Source organism: Abramis brama, assembly GCF_963993115.1.
Source record: "Abramis brama genome assembly, chromosome: 8".
Taxonomy (NCBI): domain Eukaryota; kingdom Metazoa; phylum Chordata; class Actinopteri; order Cypriniformes; family Leuciscidae; genus Abramis; species Abramis brama.
Window position 1 is genome coordinate 28643352 of NC_139970.1, and position 17265 is coordinate 28660616.

At 38.2% G+C, this 17265-nt stretch overlaps 1 protein-coding gene across 12 annotated transcripts in view; it reads right to left on the reverse strand.

The window, feature by feature from the left end:
- stxbp5l (syntaxin binding protein 5L) overlaps positions 1-16688 on the reverse strand; it is a 144815-nt gene extending 128127 nt beyond the window's left edge. For all 12 annotated transcript variants that reach the window (XM_084123108.1, XM_084123116.1, XM_084123114.1 and 9 more), the window contains exon 1: positions 15853-16688. In XM_084123108.1, the coding sequence (XP_083979234.1) occupies positions 15853-16020 (168 nt within the window). In that variant the 5' untranslated portion in view covers positions 16021-16688. The remainder of the gene's footprint in view (positions 1-15852) is intronic.
- Between the last annotated feature and the right edge of the window lie 577 nt (positions 16689-17265).

A 17265-nucleotide genomic window follows, 5' to 3' on the forward strand; every position in this document is an offset into this window, starting at 1 on the left:
CCTGTCCACTTGTTGCAGCTTGGATCACATCAATCTTTAAATAACCAACAAAAGTGCTTCAAAGTTCCTGAGCCTCTCACTAGCGAGTCACTTATGTGCCATTTTACAAAATGAACATTTGCCCTGTTATACTTGCAGCAAACTGCCTGCAATCACTGTATTCAGTTGAGCCGGTTAGGGGCCAACTTCAAATCATGCAGCTCTGGGTGTGTTTTATTTGGTGCACTGAACAGTACAGATTACAGAAGTTGTCCAGAATGTGTGCTCTGAAATGTAAGAGCAGGTGCTGTCCACAGCCATCGGTGCTGGAAGCGTGCAACGAGAGCTATACACAGCCTGCGGGTCTGTGCTAGTGCTCTGGCACTGTCCACCACAGATGGTGCTGAAATCCATCACACATGCGGCTCCAGAGCTGTGACGCAAATTGTGACACTGTCCAAAAAAATTAATTTTTAGAAACAATTCTGCAGATTAGTGCAGAATAGTTCCTGATTGGGAAACGAAGAGAAAGTGACAAGTCCATGAGGTAACTATCTCACTTTTAGCGCACTCTCGCTCACTCACTTCCCCCATTTGTTTGGCTCCCTCATAGAGGTACGTTCATCAATAATTCATCTGCATAGCTCTGGACTGATGCAAGCAAGTACTGGATGAATGAACAAGATGGAGTGATCACAAAGTGAGCGAAAGACAGGCAGAGAGAGAGAGAGAGAGAGAGAGACGGGATGGAGTGAGTGTGATGTTCCATCCGTGGCTATTAAGCAGTAATAAGGCTGTGATGAAAACCATTGTCATGTCCAAATTCTCTCGACTTGTGACTAAAGCTGCAGGTTTATGCAAACATCTGGAATCATTGCTCTGTGTCTGCATGGGCGTGGCTGCATTCGATGTTTCAAAGCGTATGTGCGTGTGAGTGTTGCTTTATCTTCTCTATTAATCAAACGAGTGCTAATGAATGCCTCGCCGTATAGATTTTCATTCAGTGCTCTGCTTTATTGCATTTAAGCATCCCCCTCCCATTCCCTTCTTAATTTCTGGGCTTCTGTCCTCTTGCTCTGTCTCTTGCTCTCTCTCATACTGATATTGGGTGTTGTCTCTGCCTTTTAGCTATTCAATTTCTCCACCCTAATTCTACTACTCCATACTGTTCCATCACTCTTAAAAATGGGTTTCATTTTAGGGTGAATTGTGACTTTAAGTGTTTGTGTATGGCAAACCCTTTCTCTCTCTCTCTCTCTCTCTCTCTCTCTCTCTCTCTCTCTCTCTCATACACTACCATTTAAAAGTTTAGGGTCAGTTAGATTTGTAATTCCATTTTTTTTAAAGAAATGAATACTTTCAATTAGCAAGCACTTTTGATACTTTTATGATCAAAAGTGACCGTAAAGATGATGGATATATCCATCAAAGAATCCTGAAAATAAATGATCACGGTTTCCACAAAAATAATAAGTAGCACAACTTTTTTTTAGCATTGATAAGTACCAATATTAGAATGATTTCTGAAGGATCATGTGACACTGAAGACTGGAGTAATGATGCTAATAATTCAGCTTTGCTATCACAGGAATATTTTTTTTTTTAAACTGTTATTTTAAATTGTAATAATATTTCACAATATCTCTGTTTTTACTGTATTTTTGATCAAATAAATGCAGCCTTTATGAGCAAAATCTTGACTTCTTTTCAAAATCTTGTCAACCCCAAATGGTACGGTATATCTCATTCGCTTCCTTAGTAGCCTCTACCCATGACTCAATTTCCTTCAGCCACAAACATACGAATGAAACAACACAATCTTGTTCATTCACACTTGCAGAATCAAAACGTGGTCACACCACACGTCTAGCTGTCACAACCCTGAAAAAAGTTGTGTTAATGCTGAGAATCAGGCCAGGACCGCATATGCTGTGTGTTTGAGCGTGCCGTGGCATGCTTTTGTGCCAACCAAGGAGCAAGCCTGAAATGAACCTCCCCACCCCCACTCTCCATTTCTCCAAGTCATTCATACGGGCTATATCAGCTTCTTCAAGCTGTGTGTATCTGCCCCTCTCTTTGTCTTGCAGTTTGCTAGATAATACAAAAATGAATTAAATACTTCCAGTAATGCTACTGGTATTCGTTCAACCCATACTTCTAATTGTAACTGATGTGAAGCCATGAATAAAATGGAAATCTCTACAGCTACATTAATACTGCCCCATGGTTTTTGAACTATGGCTTTTTGACTTCTTGTTCTGTGAATGTTTTAATAGGAATTACAGTAAGTGACAGATTGTGTTTAGGGGTTTTCTATATCAGCTCAAATTTGTAAAGAAGGGCAGAGTCAGTTCATAAGAACCATAAAATACTGCATCTGTGGCACACTATCAATTACTACACAGAATAGGCAAATTCTGTTCCACACATAAACAAATAGGAAATGTGTTTATAGTAAGTATACACTTATAATAGAAACACACTGTATTGACCATATAACACATTTAGGGCCAGATATACTACTCACGACGCGCAAACACAGATGAAGCCGTCAGATCATTTCCATAATGACCAACGCAATCTACCAAGATCAGCGCAAATTAGCGTCTGGTTTAAGACATGCTTTTAGTAAATCGCGTTGCGTGATTCATTTAAATACTTTCCTCCCATAAATTTTGTGTCTGAAAGGGAAACTCCTACAACTGCATATGAGATAATTTCAGCCGCAAAAATAGCCCTGTCTACGCCTTTTCAGCGCTAATTTTTCACTGCGTGTCTTTAGTAAATCCTGACAGTAGTTTTTTAATGGCAAAATACGATTTACGCTGGCACAAGCTGTTAGTAAATCTGGCCCATAAACATTTAAAGGGATAGTTCACCTAAAAATACAAATTCTGTAATTTACTCACCCAAAAATATATATTTTTTTCAGTCTTCTCGTTTAAATACAATGAAAGCCTATAAAGAACAAGTTCTGTCAAGCTCCAAAATGTACCATAAAGTTTTTTTTAAAAGTGCAGATAAAAGCTACAGCACAAATGTATATATATATATTATACATATATATGTATATATAGTATGTATACATACATGTATATATATATATATATATAGCATGACAGATGTGGTACACATACATTAGGTTGAAAACAGCCATTCCTTTAATGAGATACACAAACACACAAGCACACATTCACACAAACACACACATAAACCCGTCTCCCACAGCTGGAGTAGGGGCGGGTGGTCGGGGTTTGGCAGCTCTGCAGCCTTTAATCATGGGCTGGAGAAGAGCTTGACACACAAGGGGGCACTGACCTCCTGTCTGTCCCAGCAGGGCAATGTGACCTGTGACAGGAAGGAGACGAGGAGCCTCCCTGTATCCATGCATAAAGGCGGGGTGTGTGTGTGGCGGGGTATACAGGCCCCATACGAGCTGCAAAGAGAGTCATTTGCCATTAAATATACATAGTACAGAGAGAGGATGAAAAATACATCTACTGGCCCCAATCTTTAAAGCCTCATTCATATTTCATGGCCAGAAGATCTTTTTTTTCTCTTTTTCCCTCTTTTTCTCTCTTTCTTTCTCATTCTATATCTCTGGCCTTTAATTTTGGCTTTCGGTTTGTAGTCGACAACATGTTTAATTCTGCATGGGAAAGGCACAGGAAGGAGGAGAGCAACATGCAGTAAATAGATCTGTGTGGCACTGATGTTATAGAACTCTCCAGAACACTGAGCAAGGGTCTCTCGCTCTTCCTCTAGCTCTATCTATCTCTATCTAATTACATTTCAAACCACTCTTTCTCCATCGTTCCATATAAATATATAAATATTCCAACACATACACACAATGAACTCTCTTTCTCGTTTATTCACTCAGCCTTTTCTTTCAGAGGGGCGGGCGAGTCTAGACCCCAATCTAAAAATAGACCACACATCCAGCGCTCCCATGCTCCGCTCTGTGCCCAAGACTGCAGATCTCACTCTCACACTTGAACCGTGTCTTTCGCAAACACGTTATCGTTTTAGCAGAACAACAGGTCTTGTCATATGCTCTCCCAAATATTCTTGGATGGACTGTCGACATCAGTTCCATTCATATAATACCCTCTCCGCACACACACACTTATTTATTTATATGTACAACCCGACATTGATCTGTTTCTGCAATGCAATATAACACAGTGTAAGCAAAAGATGGTCTATATAAATGTCTGTTGAAATCATTAATGCAGCATGTATTAAAAATGTATTGAGGAAACTATTAATGCTGCCTTTCCGACACACAAACTTATATGTCAGAGCACAAACATGAAATATTAAGGAACAAATGAGTCAAAGCTGTGATGTAGTGGTTAGTGCACATGTGCGTCCACACATTAAGCCTGGGTGCTCATTCGGACAAAATGGGTTCGACAATCACTGATAATGAAAGTCTTGAAAAGACCAAATAGAATAGAATAGAATAGAATAGAATAGAATAGAGAATAGAATAGAATAGAATAGAATAGAATAGAATAGAATAGAATAGAATAGAATAGAATAGAATAGAATAGAATGTGACAAACAGTAAATAAAGTTCTCTCTTGCATCTTAATATGCTTGATTGATCTTAACATTACATTACTTGATTGAATGATTGGTTGATCATAGGATAGGCCTACATGTGGACCGTCCCCAGATAGTGTGATCATATATTGTAACACTAGACAAAGGATGCCAGGGAAAAAACTATGCGTGTTAATTGCAATAAAGAAAATTAATGTGTTAAACAGAAAATATTGAATGCCTTTCTGCACAATAAACTTCTGTGGTCATATGTAGCAAATCTCTCAGAGCTGCCTGATACATATGGTGGAGACACTCTGTTGCTGTTCCCTGATAAGCTCTATGCCTTTAATATCCCACAGATCATCCGTACATGCTTCAGGAAGAGAAGCTTCCAGATTGGCACTTTGTGACAGTATGACTCATACGCATGAAGCTAGAGCTACATCCTCTTAGTCCTTCATCCAGAAAAGAAACATCTAGACACTGAACTTTTGAGTAACTTTTGAACCTTTAAAGCCTGAGACATAGAATGATAGGTATGAGATGGTTGTATTCATACTTCAAATCTCAATTTCAAAATTGTGTTCACCTACAAACGACTATGGTTGTCAATTCTGTTGTTTCCTTAATTCGGTGATGTTCACACACAGTTCAGTTATTTACGGGAATGACAACCGCATTCTATAACCAAACTCACACCCGTAAATTTTCAGGACTCTCAACCACATTCTTGGAAAACATGTACTGTGTGAACGCAACTGAACAGCTAGTTGTCTGTCACGTCATATGAGAGAGCCACTCTGCGCTGCACAAACACGTGTCTACCGTGTGATGTGGGTTTTCATATGTGGTTTCAGAAATTTACTACGACCGAGATACTCTATAAGCTGTGTTTCATCTGAAGGTTTTAGATCCAGTCACTTTTCTCCACCGGAGCAGTTCCCATCAGTTTCGTATTCTACGCGCAACTCAAATTATCCGTTCTCCACTCAAAAAACGCTGTTGTCAGTTAATGAAGATTTGACGAATGAACTCGTGGATCCATTGGACTCTTGTGGTGTCAAAAGTGATAAGACTTTTCAGTTTTAGGGACATTGCCATCTTTGATATTACTTTGGTCACTGTTGCTATGGTTACTGATAAGAGAATACGGGCTTGACTCCCATTGCATTTTCAGACAGTATTTGAGACACTACGGTAAATTGCTGTGTGAACAGTTCATTTCGAGACTCACACCTTTGAGTAAAAAATTGTCAATCCCAAAAAATTACAGCGTGACATCTAGTAACACTAAAGTACTGCTGCACTTTGTAAATAATCATTTAGTAGGCACGTTTACTTAAAGCAACTTATTACAGGAAATTGATTATATTCAGTTATATAAAAAGATTTTAAAAAATGAAGTGTATAAAAATGTATAAATAAATATATAAAAAATAAAAGTGTACTTACCTTAAATAAAATAATAAAATAAAATGAATAATAATAATAATAAAAAAATTCTGAGAAACTTTGGTACTTCGCTTTGCAGAACATCTCATTTAAGTGTTATGCCACACTCCTCATTTGCAAGTCGCTTTGATTACAAGCATCTGCTAAATGAATAAATGTAAATGTAAATAACTCAAACTAATCTGATTCACTCACTACTAACTGCCTCAAATAAAATCCTTATCTTTCAAATACTCAGTCACATAACTCCCAAACTTCAGCAAATCCAGCTTTTTTTTCTTTTTTTTTATTCAAATTGACAATTTCAGAAAGCTCTTTTTGTGACATAAGCTTGTTCATGAATGTTTCGTGGGTAGTCCATCTGAGGCTGAGACTAGGTGTAGGATCCTGTGTTGTTTCATTCTGGGGTCTAAGGATCAATCCCTGGGATCACAGAGGATAGATTTATTGCTCAGAGGTTGCTCTATCAAAGATGTGTTATTTGGTGACTGGAGAAGTACAGTACTGAGGATTGCCCTCTTCAGCAAATCACTTAACCTCAGATTGCTCAAGCAGGACCATGCCTATAATAAGCCGACAGAAAGTTCCTTTGGTGAACAAAAAGCAACTTCAAAACCTAACAAAAACTCTTTTTTCTGACTGTAGAAAGCAAGTATGGAAACACACACATAAATATGAGGCACACACATACACTAAAAGCTTGGTGTGGTCTCAGCTTAAGTTCTGTCAAGAATAATAACCTTCCAAAGACAAAAATGAACTAGGAATGCAATCTGACTCATAATACATCCATAGGGCTAGAGCCTGTGAGAAAATACATCTGAATAAAAGAAAGAAAATAAAGAGACAATGAAAATAAAGAATGAGAAGAGGAAAAAACCCAGACAGATAGCATTCTCATAAGACAAAATCAATTACATATAGTGAATATATATATGTGAAATGAGGAAGATAACTACAAATAAGGAAAGAATAAAACAAACAAAGCAGGATTCTAACCATTCTCTATCAGAAATCTGGTTCAATCAGCCTGAAATGGTATTAAGCCTCAGATCCAACAAATAACCTTAAAACAATTGAGTGAAGGGGAGGAAGACAGAAAGAAGTGAGTGGTGGGAGGGAGGGAGATTGATACCAGATAAGAGAAATGAGGCTCTTTTATTGGGTCAATAAGTGTGTCATCGCCCCGGTGAAGCCACATGAGGGCAAACAGCCCACTTTAAAAGCAGTACTGTCACCAATCAATTACAAACCAGACCATCATCCTGCACTCACATAACAGAATATGACAGAAACAAAACGATCAGTCAAAAACCAGTCCAAAGTACCAAGAGACTGGAAACAAACACAGTACAACCTGAAGGTTAATTGAAAGTACTTGTCCTTTGAATGACAACAGGACTATTAATGCATCCATCTGCCCATCTTGTCTTTGTTAGAGCTGGTGTATGTGCATAATATGTCTCTAAACGTCACTTGAACGGAATGTGTGGGCGCAGCTTGTTTGAACCCTGCTGCTGTTTATGCTGCGGGCTTCAAGCTGCGCTAAGAGCGAGACTTAGAATGCAATTACTGAGCTTACAAGCCATTGTGTACTTGAGCGTGCATGTGCACGTGCCTAACTGGATTTCCGTCTACAAACATATAAGCTATCACTCGCCTTTCCAAAGAGGGAGATTGTTAAATGCTGAAGTCATTGGAAAGGGAAGCTATGGAAGGATGCCAATCACAAATGAACGCATCTGTCGGAGGTGATATCATCATTGACTTGAAACAAATATTGATGAATGTTGGCAGTGAGGCCAACATGGAGGTGAGACAACAACTTCTTAATTGAGCACTGGACGCCGTTTGAAGCAATCGCACAATTCTAGCCAGACATTACATTTGTCTCTTTCACTTTCACTGTCAATATACATGTTACGGTTATCAAGCCTGAGTAGAGTGACAAATAAAGCGCACAGTTGTCTATCAGAAGGCTGTTAGAAATCTGTTTACACCTCTGCATAGCTTTTTATCTCACACTTGCAACATAATTGCAACATAATTTCTTGCAAACTACAACTTTACATCTCAGAATGTGTCTTTATGGGGCAGTTTCCCGGACAGGGTTTAAATTAAGCCAGGAGTAGGCCTTAATCCCTGTCCAGGAAACCGCTCCTATATCTCGCAATGTGACTTATTTTTAACTTCCAGTTGTGACTTGTATCACAGCATGACAATTTCTTGTAATTTTGGCTTTATATCTGACTTAAAACAAATATTACATCACATTTAAAGTGACTATTATTAAACTGTGATGTAGCAACAGGCTTCCATAGAAATTCTAACAATTTAACAGCTTTTGAATTAAATACATCATGTAGGCCTATCATTTTATGTAATAGCGACTAGCAGTATTTTTTAAGTTCTTAAAATCGAAACAGATGCGTACGTGCACAAATACACAGAAACACAAAATCCTCTGAAAAAAAATGTGTTCTTCCATTTTCTTCTTTTGTGCGAGTCACTCAAGTACAACGAGAGAAAATGAAGGGGCATCAGAGAAGTGGAGTGGAAAAAGGTTTAGAGGATATAGATTGACTGAATAGGGCTATTCATTTATGGGTGATTACAAGCACAGAGCTGTTTGGAGTATTAACTACCTTAGCCCTGCTCAGTCACTGGAGAGATGACACGGAGTTTAAATGATGGAAAGAAATAACAATAAGGTTCAAACAAATGATACCATTAGAAATCAATCAAGTTGAGCAGATGTAAAAATAAAGAGAGATAAATAGAAAGAAGTAAGGGTGTCAGGCGCTGTGTAGGCTGTAGTAAATGCACGATCATAAAGGATATCAAATATCAAAGGAGTCTTTAATAGTAAATTCCAAAAGAATCACAGGGAAGAAGCTCAGGGAATAACCACGCATAACATAAACAATCCCGTACAATAAAATACGGGAGACTGAGGGCTTAAACACAAGTGAGAGTAATCAACTGAACAGAAACAGGTGTGTAGAATTAATTAACAATCAAGGAAACTAACTAGGGAACACAGGCAAACCAGAACAGGGAAAACAGAACCAAAACACAATGGTTGTGTCCAAAATACTCTCTTGAGTAGGTCCTTAATTTGAATAAGTAATTGCTTCACTTCTATATAGTATAAATGTGTGTATGTAATCTGTATGTACTACATTCGATCTACCAGCATCGGTTAAATCGCTTCACTGCCATTCATAAATCCTCTCCCGTGACCTCATGGGATAGTAAAGTGTCCATCATGTACATACTTCAGAATCTCACCAGAAGAAGTAGGTCATTGCCTACTCTTTTATGAGTATTGTGAATTCGGACATACTTCTTTTGCCACATACTGATTTTCGTCAACTAGGCCTATATAGTAGGAAAGTATGTGATTTCGAATGGAGCCAATAAAACTAAACCAAAACAGAACGTACATGTTACAAAGAGAGAGAGAGAGAGAGAGAGAGAGAGAGAGAGAGAGAGAGAGAGAGAGAGAGAGAGAAACAGTTCAAACAGCACTGACAGAAAACTCTATAAGAGTCACTAGCTGCACATCACTTCAACACACATCTTTAGATGTCATTCCTCTCAAAGACAGAGAGTGAGGACCGTTCTGGGTGCCCAGAACCTCTGAATTGAGAAAATATACTGTGAGGATCTTGGAGATACAATGGATGATGATTAAAAATGCATAATACTACTATTCAAAAGTTTGGGGTTGGTACGATTTTTTTTTTATGTTTTTGTAAGTCTCTTATCCTCACCAAGGCTGTATTTATTTGATAAAAAACAGTCAAATCTGTAACACTGTGAAATGTTATTACAACTAAAAACTGTTTTTAAATTTTAAAATGTAATTTATTTCCTGTGATGGCAAAGCTGAATTTTCAACAGCCATTATTCCAGTCTTCAGTGACACATGATCCTTCAGAAATCATTCTAATATGCTGATTTTGGTGCTCAATAAACATTTCTTATTAGCAATGTTGAAAAAGGTTGTGCTGCGTAATATATTTGTGGAAACTGATAGTTTGCAGGATTCTTTGTTTAATCATTCATACAATTAAATGTCTTGCTGAAAAAAGTATTAATTTATTTTTAACAGTACTATATTTCAGTAACTATATTTTGCTTTTCTAGAATATTTTAATATACATTTATAAACAGTATTTTTAATTTAAACAAAGAAAAAAATAGTAAATCCAAAAAGTCAATAAAACAAAAACAACAAAATCTTCTACTCTACCATTTGTTTGCCATTGGATGGACACAGCAATGTTTTAAAAGAGTTATACCCTTCAAGAAGTTTAGCACATTCCTATGATAGAAGAATTCACTCTGCTGAATCTATAAACAGTGTTGATGATGAAAAAATCAATCTACAATATAGAGACTGTACAATACAATTGATACTTGTTTCTCTTTGGTCGAGTGAGCACAGCTTTCCTGTTGAGAGATGAGGATACATGCAGACAGAGCGGGCTGCTCTGGAACACAAGCAGCGCTGCCACTGCAGTCTCAGAGCACTGAAGAAGAGGCCAACACTGTTGACAGAGCACTAACAGATTCAGACCACAGTATCTACCTTGTGATTTGTCATTTGCAAGTGCGGAAACTGATTGCTAATTGGCTTAAAAAACAAGTTCCATGCTGTTTTTTGGTTGTTTTTTTACCTTCCATTATGATGTTACATACACAATCACATTTTTGTATTATTTTTCCTCTATGCCTTTGACCCTATTATTACTGTGTGCATGCCAGATCCATCCTGGAGTATACAGAACAGACAGAGAGAGAGAGAGAGAGAGAGAGAGAGAGAGAGAGAGAGAGAGAGAGAGAGAGAGAGAGAGAGAGAGAGAGAGAGAGAGAGAGAGAGAGAGAGAGAGAGAGAGAGAGAGAGAGAGAGAGAGAGAGAGAGAGAGAGAGAGAGAGAGAGAGAGAGAGAGAGAGAGAGAGAGAGAGAGAGAGAGAGAGATCTACATTTTACCACACATGAAACATGACAGCCCGTGACGGGAGTTGTTGTCAAAGCTCATAATTCAGTTGAGTGATCATAACCAGAAATGGGTGTCACGGTGTGTTCTTGAGCACATGAGAGGGTGTTCGGCAGTCTATTTCAGATCTAAGTCTCCAGAGCACTGTCTCTGTCAACATCCCAAAGAACCCAACCCCTTTGACAGTCCATGAGGCATATACTTGTCTATAGAATAATAACTCGTACAATTCACCATTGCTTATGTCTGCTTGTATAGGCCTGATTTCATTTTCATTAAAGGGGTACCATGAAAATGTATCATGTAAATTTTAATTTTACTTTTGTTCAATGCGTGTTAACAAAAAATTTCAGACATTCGATACATAGGACGTAATTGTAAGCGATTTAAAGGGCACCTATTATGCAAAATTCACTTTTACATGGTGTTTGAGCATAAATATGTGTTGGCAGTGTGTGTATACAACCACCCTATAATGATTAAAATCCACAAAGTGCTTTTTTTTTTTTCAAATCCCCATAAATCTAAATCATAAGCACTGTCTCAAGCCGTTTGCAGATTCTGGGCAAAATGACGTCACTTTGCACAGGCCGCTCCCACGACTGTTGACGGACACTGCCGTTTTAGCATAGGCCCGCCCTGAATGAGCTGTACATAGTCCGCCATTGTTTCGACATTGGAGCAGCTGTAGCGACAACAATGTCTCTTAAGCAACTCAGGTATTTTGTTGTTGGATGTAAGAGTGAACATAACAGTCTTCATGTACTCCTGACATCAGAGCCACTGAAGACGCAGTGGATTTGTTTGTTTTTTTAGGGAATGCGTCCCCACATACCTAAATGCGTTTGTTTACGTGAATCATTTTACACCAGACTGATTCGTGAACAAGGGGCAATACAAAGGGACAATACAAAACACAGGCTTTGCTAAAACGTTGTTACTCAAGGATGGATCAATACAACTGTTCGTGATCCAGCTTAAAGTCTTCGGAGCGATACTGGTCAGAGCGCACACTTTATTAGGCTACAGTTCATTCATAGGAGTTGTTTTACAGATATAAAGTTTACCAGTTTATTAAGCAACCCCCGAAAAGGAATAAAGTCTGTATATATTTGTTTACTGTTGTAACAAGTGTTTTTGTGTAATTCGCTGTGTATGTTGTAGGTACAAAGGAGAGAGAGAGAGAGAGAGAGAGAGTTAATGGATAAGACTTTAATGCGCACTTCTTGTACTGTGATTTATTCAGCTCAAACAGTGATTTTCTGGAGTGAAAACGGATGCATAATTTTTTGCCATCATTCAGACGGGGTCCGCTACAACAGGCTTGTAGTGGATAAAAGCAAGGAGACAACATAAGTTATAACCATAATTAAACTAAACTATACCTTATCTATCTCCATGCAGCATATATTCTCTGGCTCTGTAGGCATTATAGTCCGACTCCGGTTCGAACTGAACACCGCTGACATTTCAGTGCATGAGATTATCCTGTTTGTTTGTCGCATGAGCTCTTCAAGTCCCACCCTCTTCTTGAAAGGGGGCCGGTGAGCAGCAGCTCATTTGCATTTAAAGGGATACACACAAAATGCACACGTGTTTTTGCTTATCCTCAAAAAGTGCCAATTTTAGCATGCTATAAAAAATTATATCTGGGGTATTTTGAGCTAAAACTTCACATAAACACTCTGGGGACATCAGAGACTTATTTTAAAATCTTGTAAAAAGGGGCATAATAGGTGCCATTTAACAGTGATTGGCTCATACAAGGAATTACAATAGTCCAGATTTACAGAAATAAAAGCATGAATAATCTTCTCCAAGTTACTAGATGACAGAAACGGTTTTACCTTTGCTAATAATCTCAGATAAAAGAAACAGGATTTAACCACAGAGTTGATCTGTTTATCAAATTTCAGACCGTCATCAAACTGCACCCCAAGATTCTTAACCACCGATTTGCAGAATGGAGCTAAATTAGAAAGATTTTGGGAATCAGAGGTCCCAAACTAGATTATTTCAGTTTTGCTTTAATTTAAATAAATCAAAAATTCCATAATTTAACATCATGTAAAAAGTTTAGTAATGACTCAATTGACCTCCTGTCCTGTTTTCATAGAGGTAGGTACACCTGAGTGTTGTCAGGTAAAATGGGTAAATTATCCATGCCTTTGAAAAATAGAACTTTGAAAAATAGAACTTAAATGTAACCTAAAATAACCTAAAGTAACCTAAAAGTTACATATAAAGTGAAAACAGAATTAGACCAAGAACAGAACCATGCGGAACACCACAAATCAATGAAGCAGATTTGGAGTAAAGTTGACCAATATTAACCATTCAAGACCCATACCCCGAATACCCACAGTCTTTTCTAGCACAACGATGGAACAAAATCATTGAAAACAATAGCCAGAGGAAATACTTTGCAAATACTTATCGACTTTTTTATCTGGAAAAATCAGATACTAGTAACACTTCTGTGGATATTTCTTATATAGCACATAGTGTCTCAACTGAAAAAAAGCACTCTCAAGCGCCCACAGCAAAGCATTTTCAGAAGAGTAGCCTACTGGCATTTTCAGCTGGCTAAAAATACTTTGGTGGACACACGGCCTTATGAAGTGTACTCTAGGATGGTGCAAACTGTTAGACTGTTAGTATAAACTTATAAACTGTTAATATAGTATAAACTGTTATAAACTGTTAGTATTCTGAAAATCTGACTGACCTCTCAACATTCATACAGCAGCAAAACACTCAACATCAAACTACGTGAACATGTTAACTATTTCTAAAAAACCTACGCAGAAATTTTAAAATATGCTTAAAAAATATTGTTATACATTCATGTTAGCTAACTCTCAATCCCTCTCTGAGCTATAGCTAACTTTATTTCTTTAACTTTATTTATTTATATCTTTATTTATATCTTGTTAATTTTCTTTCAGATCAATGTATTCATGATAGACCTACAGTTTAAGTGCATGTGCTTCACAGGGGCTTATTTATGAAACTCTTATATACATTTAGCTATTATTATTATTGAAATAGGCAGGTAATCTTAAATTACAACACAGGTATATATATTCAAAAGTTAGAAGAAAAAAAACGGCAGTGCATAGTATGACTCATGTTCTACCTCTGTGGGGAAATACATTCTGGCAATATCTGATTAATTACCTCATTTTATTTAGCTGGTGATTAATTCTAATACATCTAATCTGTTAAACTTCAATACATTATGTGAATCGGATGTAAGCGCCAACTAAAGGGATGAAAACGAAGAATTACTCGGGGACGTTGGATCATATAGCCCGAGTCTCTCACCGTAGGCTATATTCCCCGGGAAGAACATAGCAACACCGCGGTCCCATCACTATGGTAAAAACAAGGCGTGTGCCCGTCGGCAGTGAATAAATGTGCTGCGGTGGGAATATTTCACAAGCAGCTTTATAAAGTGTAATTTCTGCACGTGATACATTCCTGTACTTCCATTCAAACGGTACTACTATCGTTCGTTCATTCTTACCCATTTTCCGCTGTCTAATTTGCTATGTTGGAGAACACACGTCCATCCTACATCGCTCTACAAAAGATTATTTACTCCAAATTTCGAGCTCGAACCGAACCGATTCAAGTGGAGGCAGAATCGCTGCAGTCAGTTTCCACCATTCCGACCGGCTGCGTTAGGCCCTTAAAAAAATCTAAAAATAGCTTTAGGAAAAACCACAGCCTAAGCCCGGGGACTAAGGCAGGCTCCTTCACTTTTTATGTAAGCGAAGACACCTCGGTTGTGTCATTGATTTCCTATTACTTGACTTCTGAACATCTCACTTCTGAACATCTCACTCCTGAGCATCTCTTAGATAGATAGATAGATAGATAGATAGATAGATAGATAGATAGATAGAGCAAAAGTTCAGTAGGCCTACCTGAAAAATATATTTGAAAAATATATGTGAAAATCATACTGGTCTGAATACATGAGGGTGAGTAAATAATTACAGAATTTTCATTTTTTTCTCAACACATCAATATAGTCATGATGATGTGAAAGGTAATCTCACCACTGGCATGTTTGTTTTGAGCTGTTAACTGCTGTTTACAACTGAGACAACTGTTAAAGGGATAGTTCACCCAAAAATGACCCTCACCCTCAAGTTGTTCCAAACCTGTATGAGTTTATTTCTTCTGTTGAGCACAAAAGAAGATATTTTGAAGAATAGAAGAAAGAAACTCATACAGGTTTGGAACAACTTGAGAGTAAGTAAATGATGACAAAAAAAAAAAAAAAAAAAAAACATTTTTTGGATGAACTATCCCTTTAAGTGCTGGGAACTTAAAGGGACAGCTCGTCCAAAAATGAAAATTTTGTCATAATTTACTCATCAGCATGTTGTTCCAAACCTGTATAACTGTATACTCTCTGAGGAACACAAAATAATATAAAAGATGATTTGAAGAATGTTGGTAACCAAATCATTTTGGTTACCACTGACATCTATTGTATGAGCAAAAACACTGAGGCATTTATCAAAACATCTTCTTTTATGCTCCACTAAAGAAAGTCACACATGGTTGTGAGGTTGAGAAAATGACAACTGAATTTTAATTGTATGGGATGAACTATCCTTTTAAGGTCCGTGTCATTAGTATACAATCTGTGGTTTACTGTCTGTGCGCTATATCTTTGTGTATATTGTGTCTGCTGCTGGTGCACTGTAATTTCTATTGTGGCTCTATCAACAACAGTTCTCCCAACATCTGCATTGATTAGTACAGGCCTCTTTGCCAAAACTAGCTTCATATCTCTACTGCAATGACAGACAAGCCCTTTGCGACAATCTGGAGGGGCACCCACCTTACAGATCTGGAAGTGCTCGGACATCAGCGTTTCCTGGATCTCCAGCTCGCGCGGTGTTGGTGCCGCACTGGGGGTCCCAGCCGCACTGCCGCACGCGGGAGATCCGCCTGGATTCACAGGCGAAGAAGTGGTCAACCCGTCCAAAACCTTCCGGAACTTCTTCATCTTTATCCTTGTGTTTACACTTCAACGTTTCTCTTGGAAAATCACAAAACGTGCCGTCGAGACGCTTAAAACGGCATAGGAGATGATGCGGCTTCAGACGAATTCAGACTCCTCGTTTCTTCTTCCTTTCAGGATTTTATGTGCACCAAAAGTCGCAGAAGAACCTCATTTTCCAAAGCAAGGCTGATGATCACAAATAAAGTAGATGAATTGGGGGGAAAGGCGAAGAGAGGTTCAGTGCGCATTAAAGCCTGAACCAGGCTGGAGAACAACCAAGAAACTTCATGGCACTTACGCAGGACGGTATCGCATCCAACTAGCCAACATTCTCAGAAGCCATGCCAGAAACATATCAAAGTACAATCGACTTTGGTGAATTTATTATTATTATTATTTTCGAGACTCAATAGCGGTACACACCAAAACTCACGCTGAGCGTTTGTGGTTTGGGATCCCAGGCGCAGGGGAGACACGCTGCAGAGGAGCAGCGTATAGCGACGAGCCAACGTCGAAAATGGGTCACAAACTGCCGGGAAAAGAAAGGAAATTCACGGCCTCACAGGCTTTCTGTGAAATCCCCTTCTCTATTTCTTTCTTCTAAGTTATTTGGAAGGAGAGGAGGCAAGTACCCTCGACCCGAACCCTGAATATCTCCCGCAGTCGAGTGTGAGCTGCTGTCCAAGGTGCTGAATGATCGAGCGAAAGAAAGCCACACCCCTCTATGTTCTAATTGGACCATGTGCCACGGCCCTACTGTAATCCCCGCCTTTAAGCAGCAGCGATTGGACCATGTGCTTCAGAAACCACAAACAATAAAATAGTTATTTCATTTTTATTAAACTTTACTTAAACATTATTACTTTTAATGCAGCAAACTAAACTACAGAAGTTTTGAAATTCAAATGTACCGTCATTTTTCATGCCAATAAAGCACACTAAATTGAACTGAATTTTAGAAATTAAAAACACAGATGACCACAAATGTCCATACCATTATATTGGCCTCGAATTTGGCATCGGTATATCACAACGTCCTGCAGTTAATTTAAAATTTTAGAGGTGTAGTCTTTTATTGTTAAATGACTAGTCTAAAAACAACTGAAAAACATTAATATTCGCTAAAAAATACAGTATTGTACAGGAAAATTAAAAATGAAATGTTATACCAAACTAAGGGAGACACTTCACAAGCGGAGTTGTGGTTGCATTATTGTTCTCTCTCTTATGGCCACACACTATCCATCC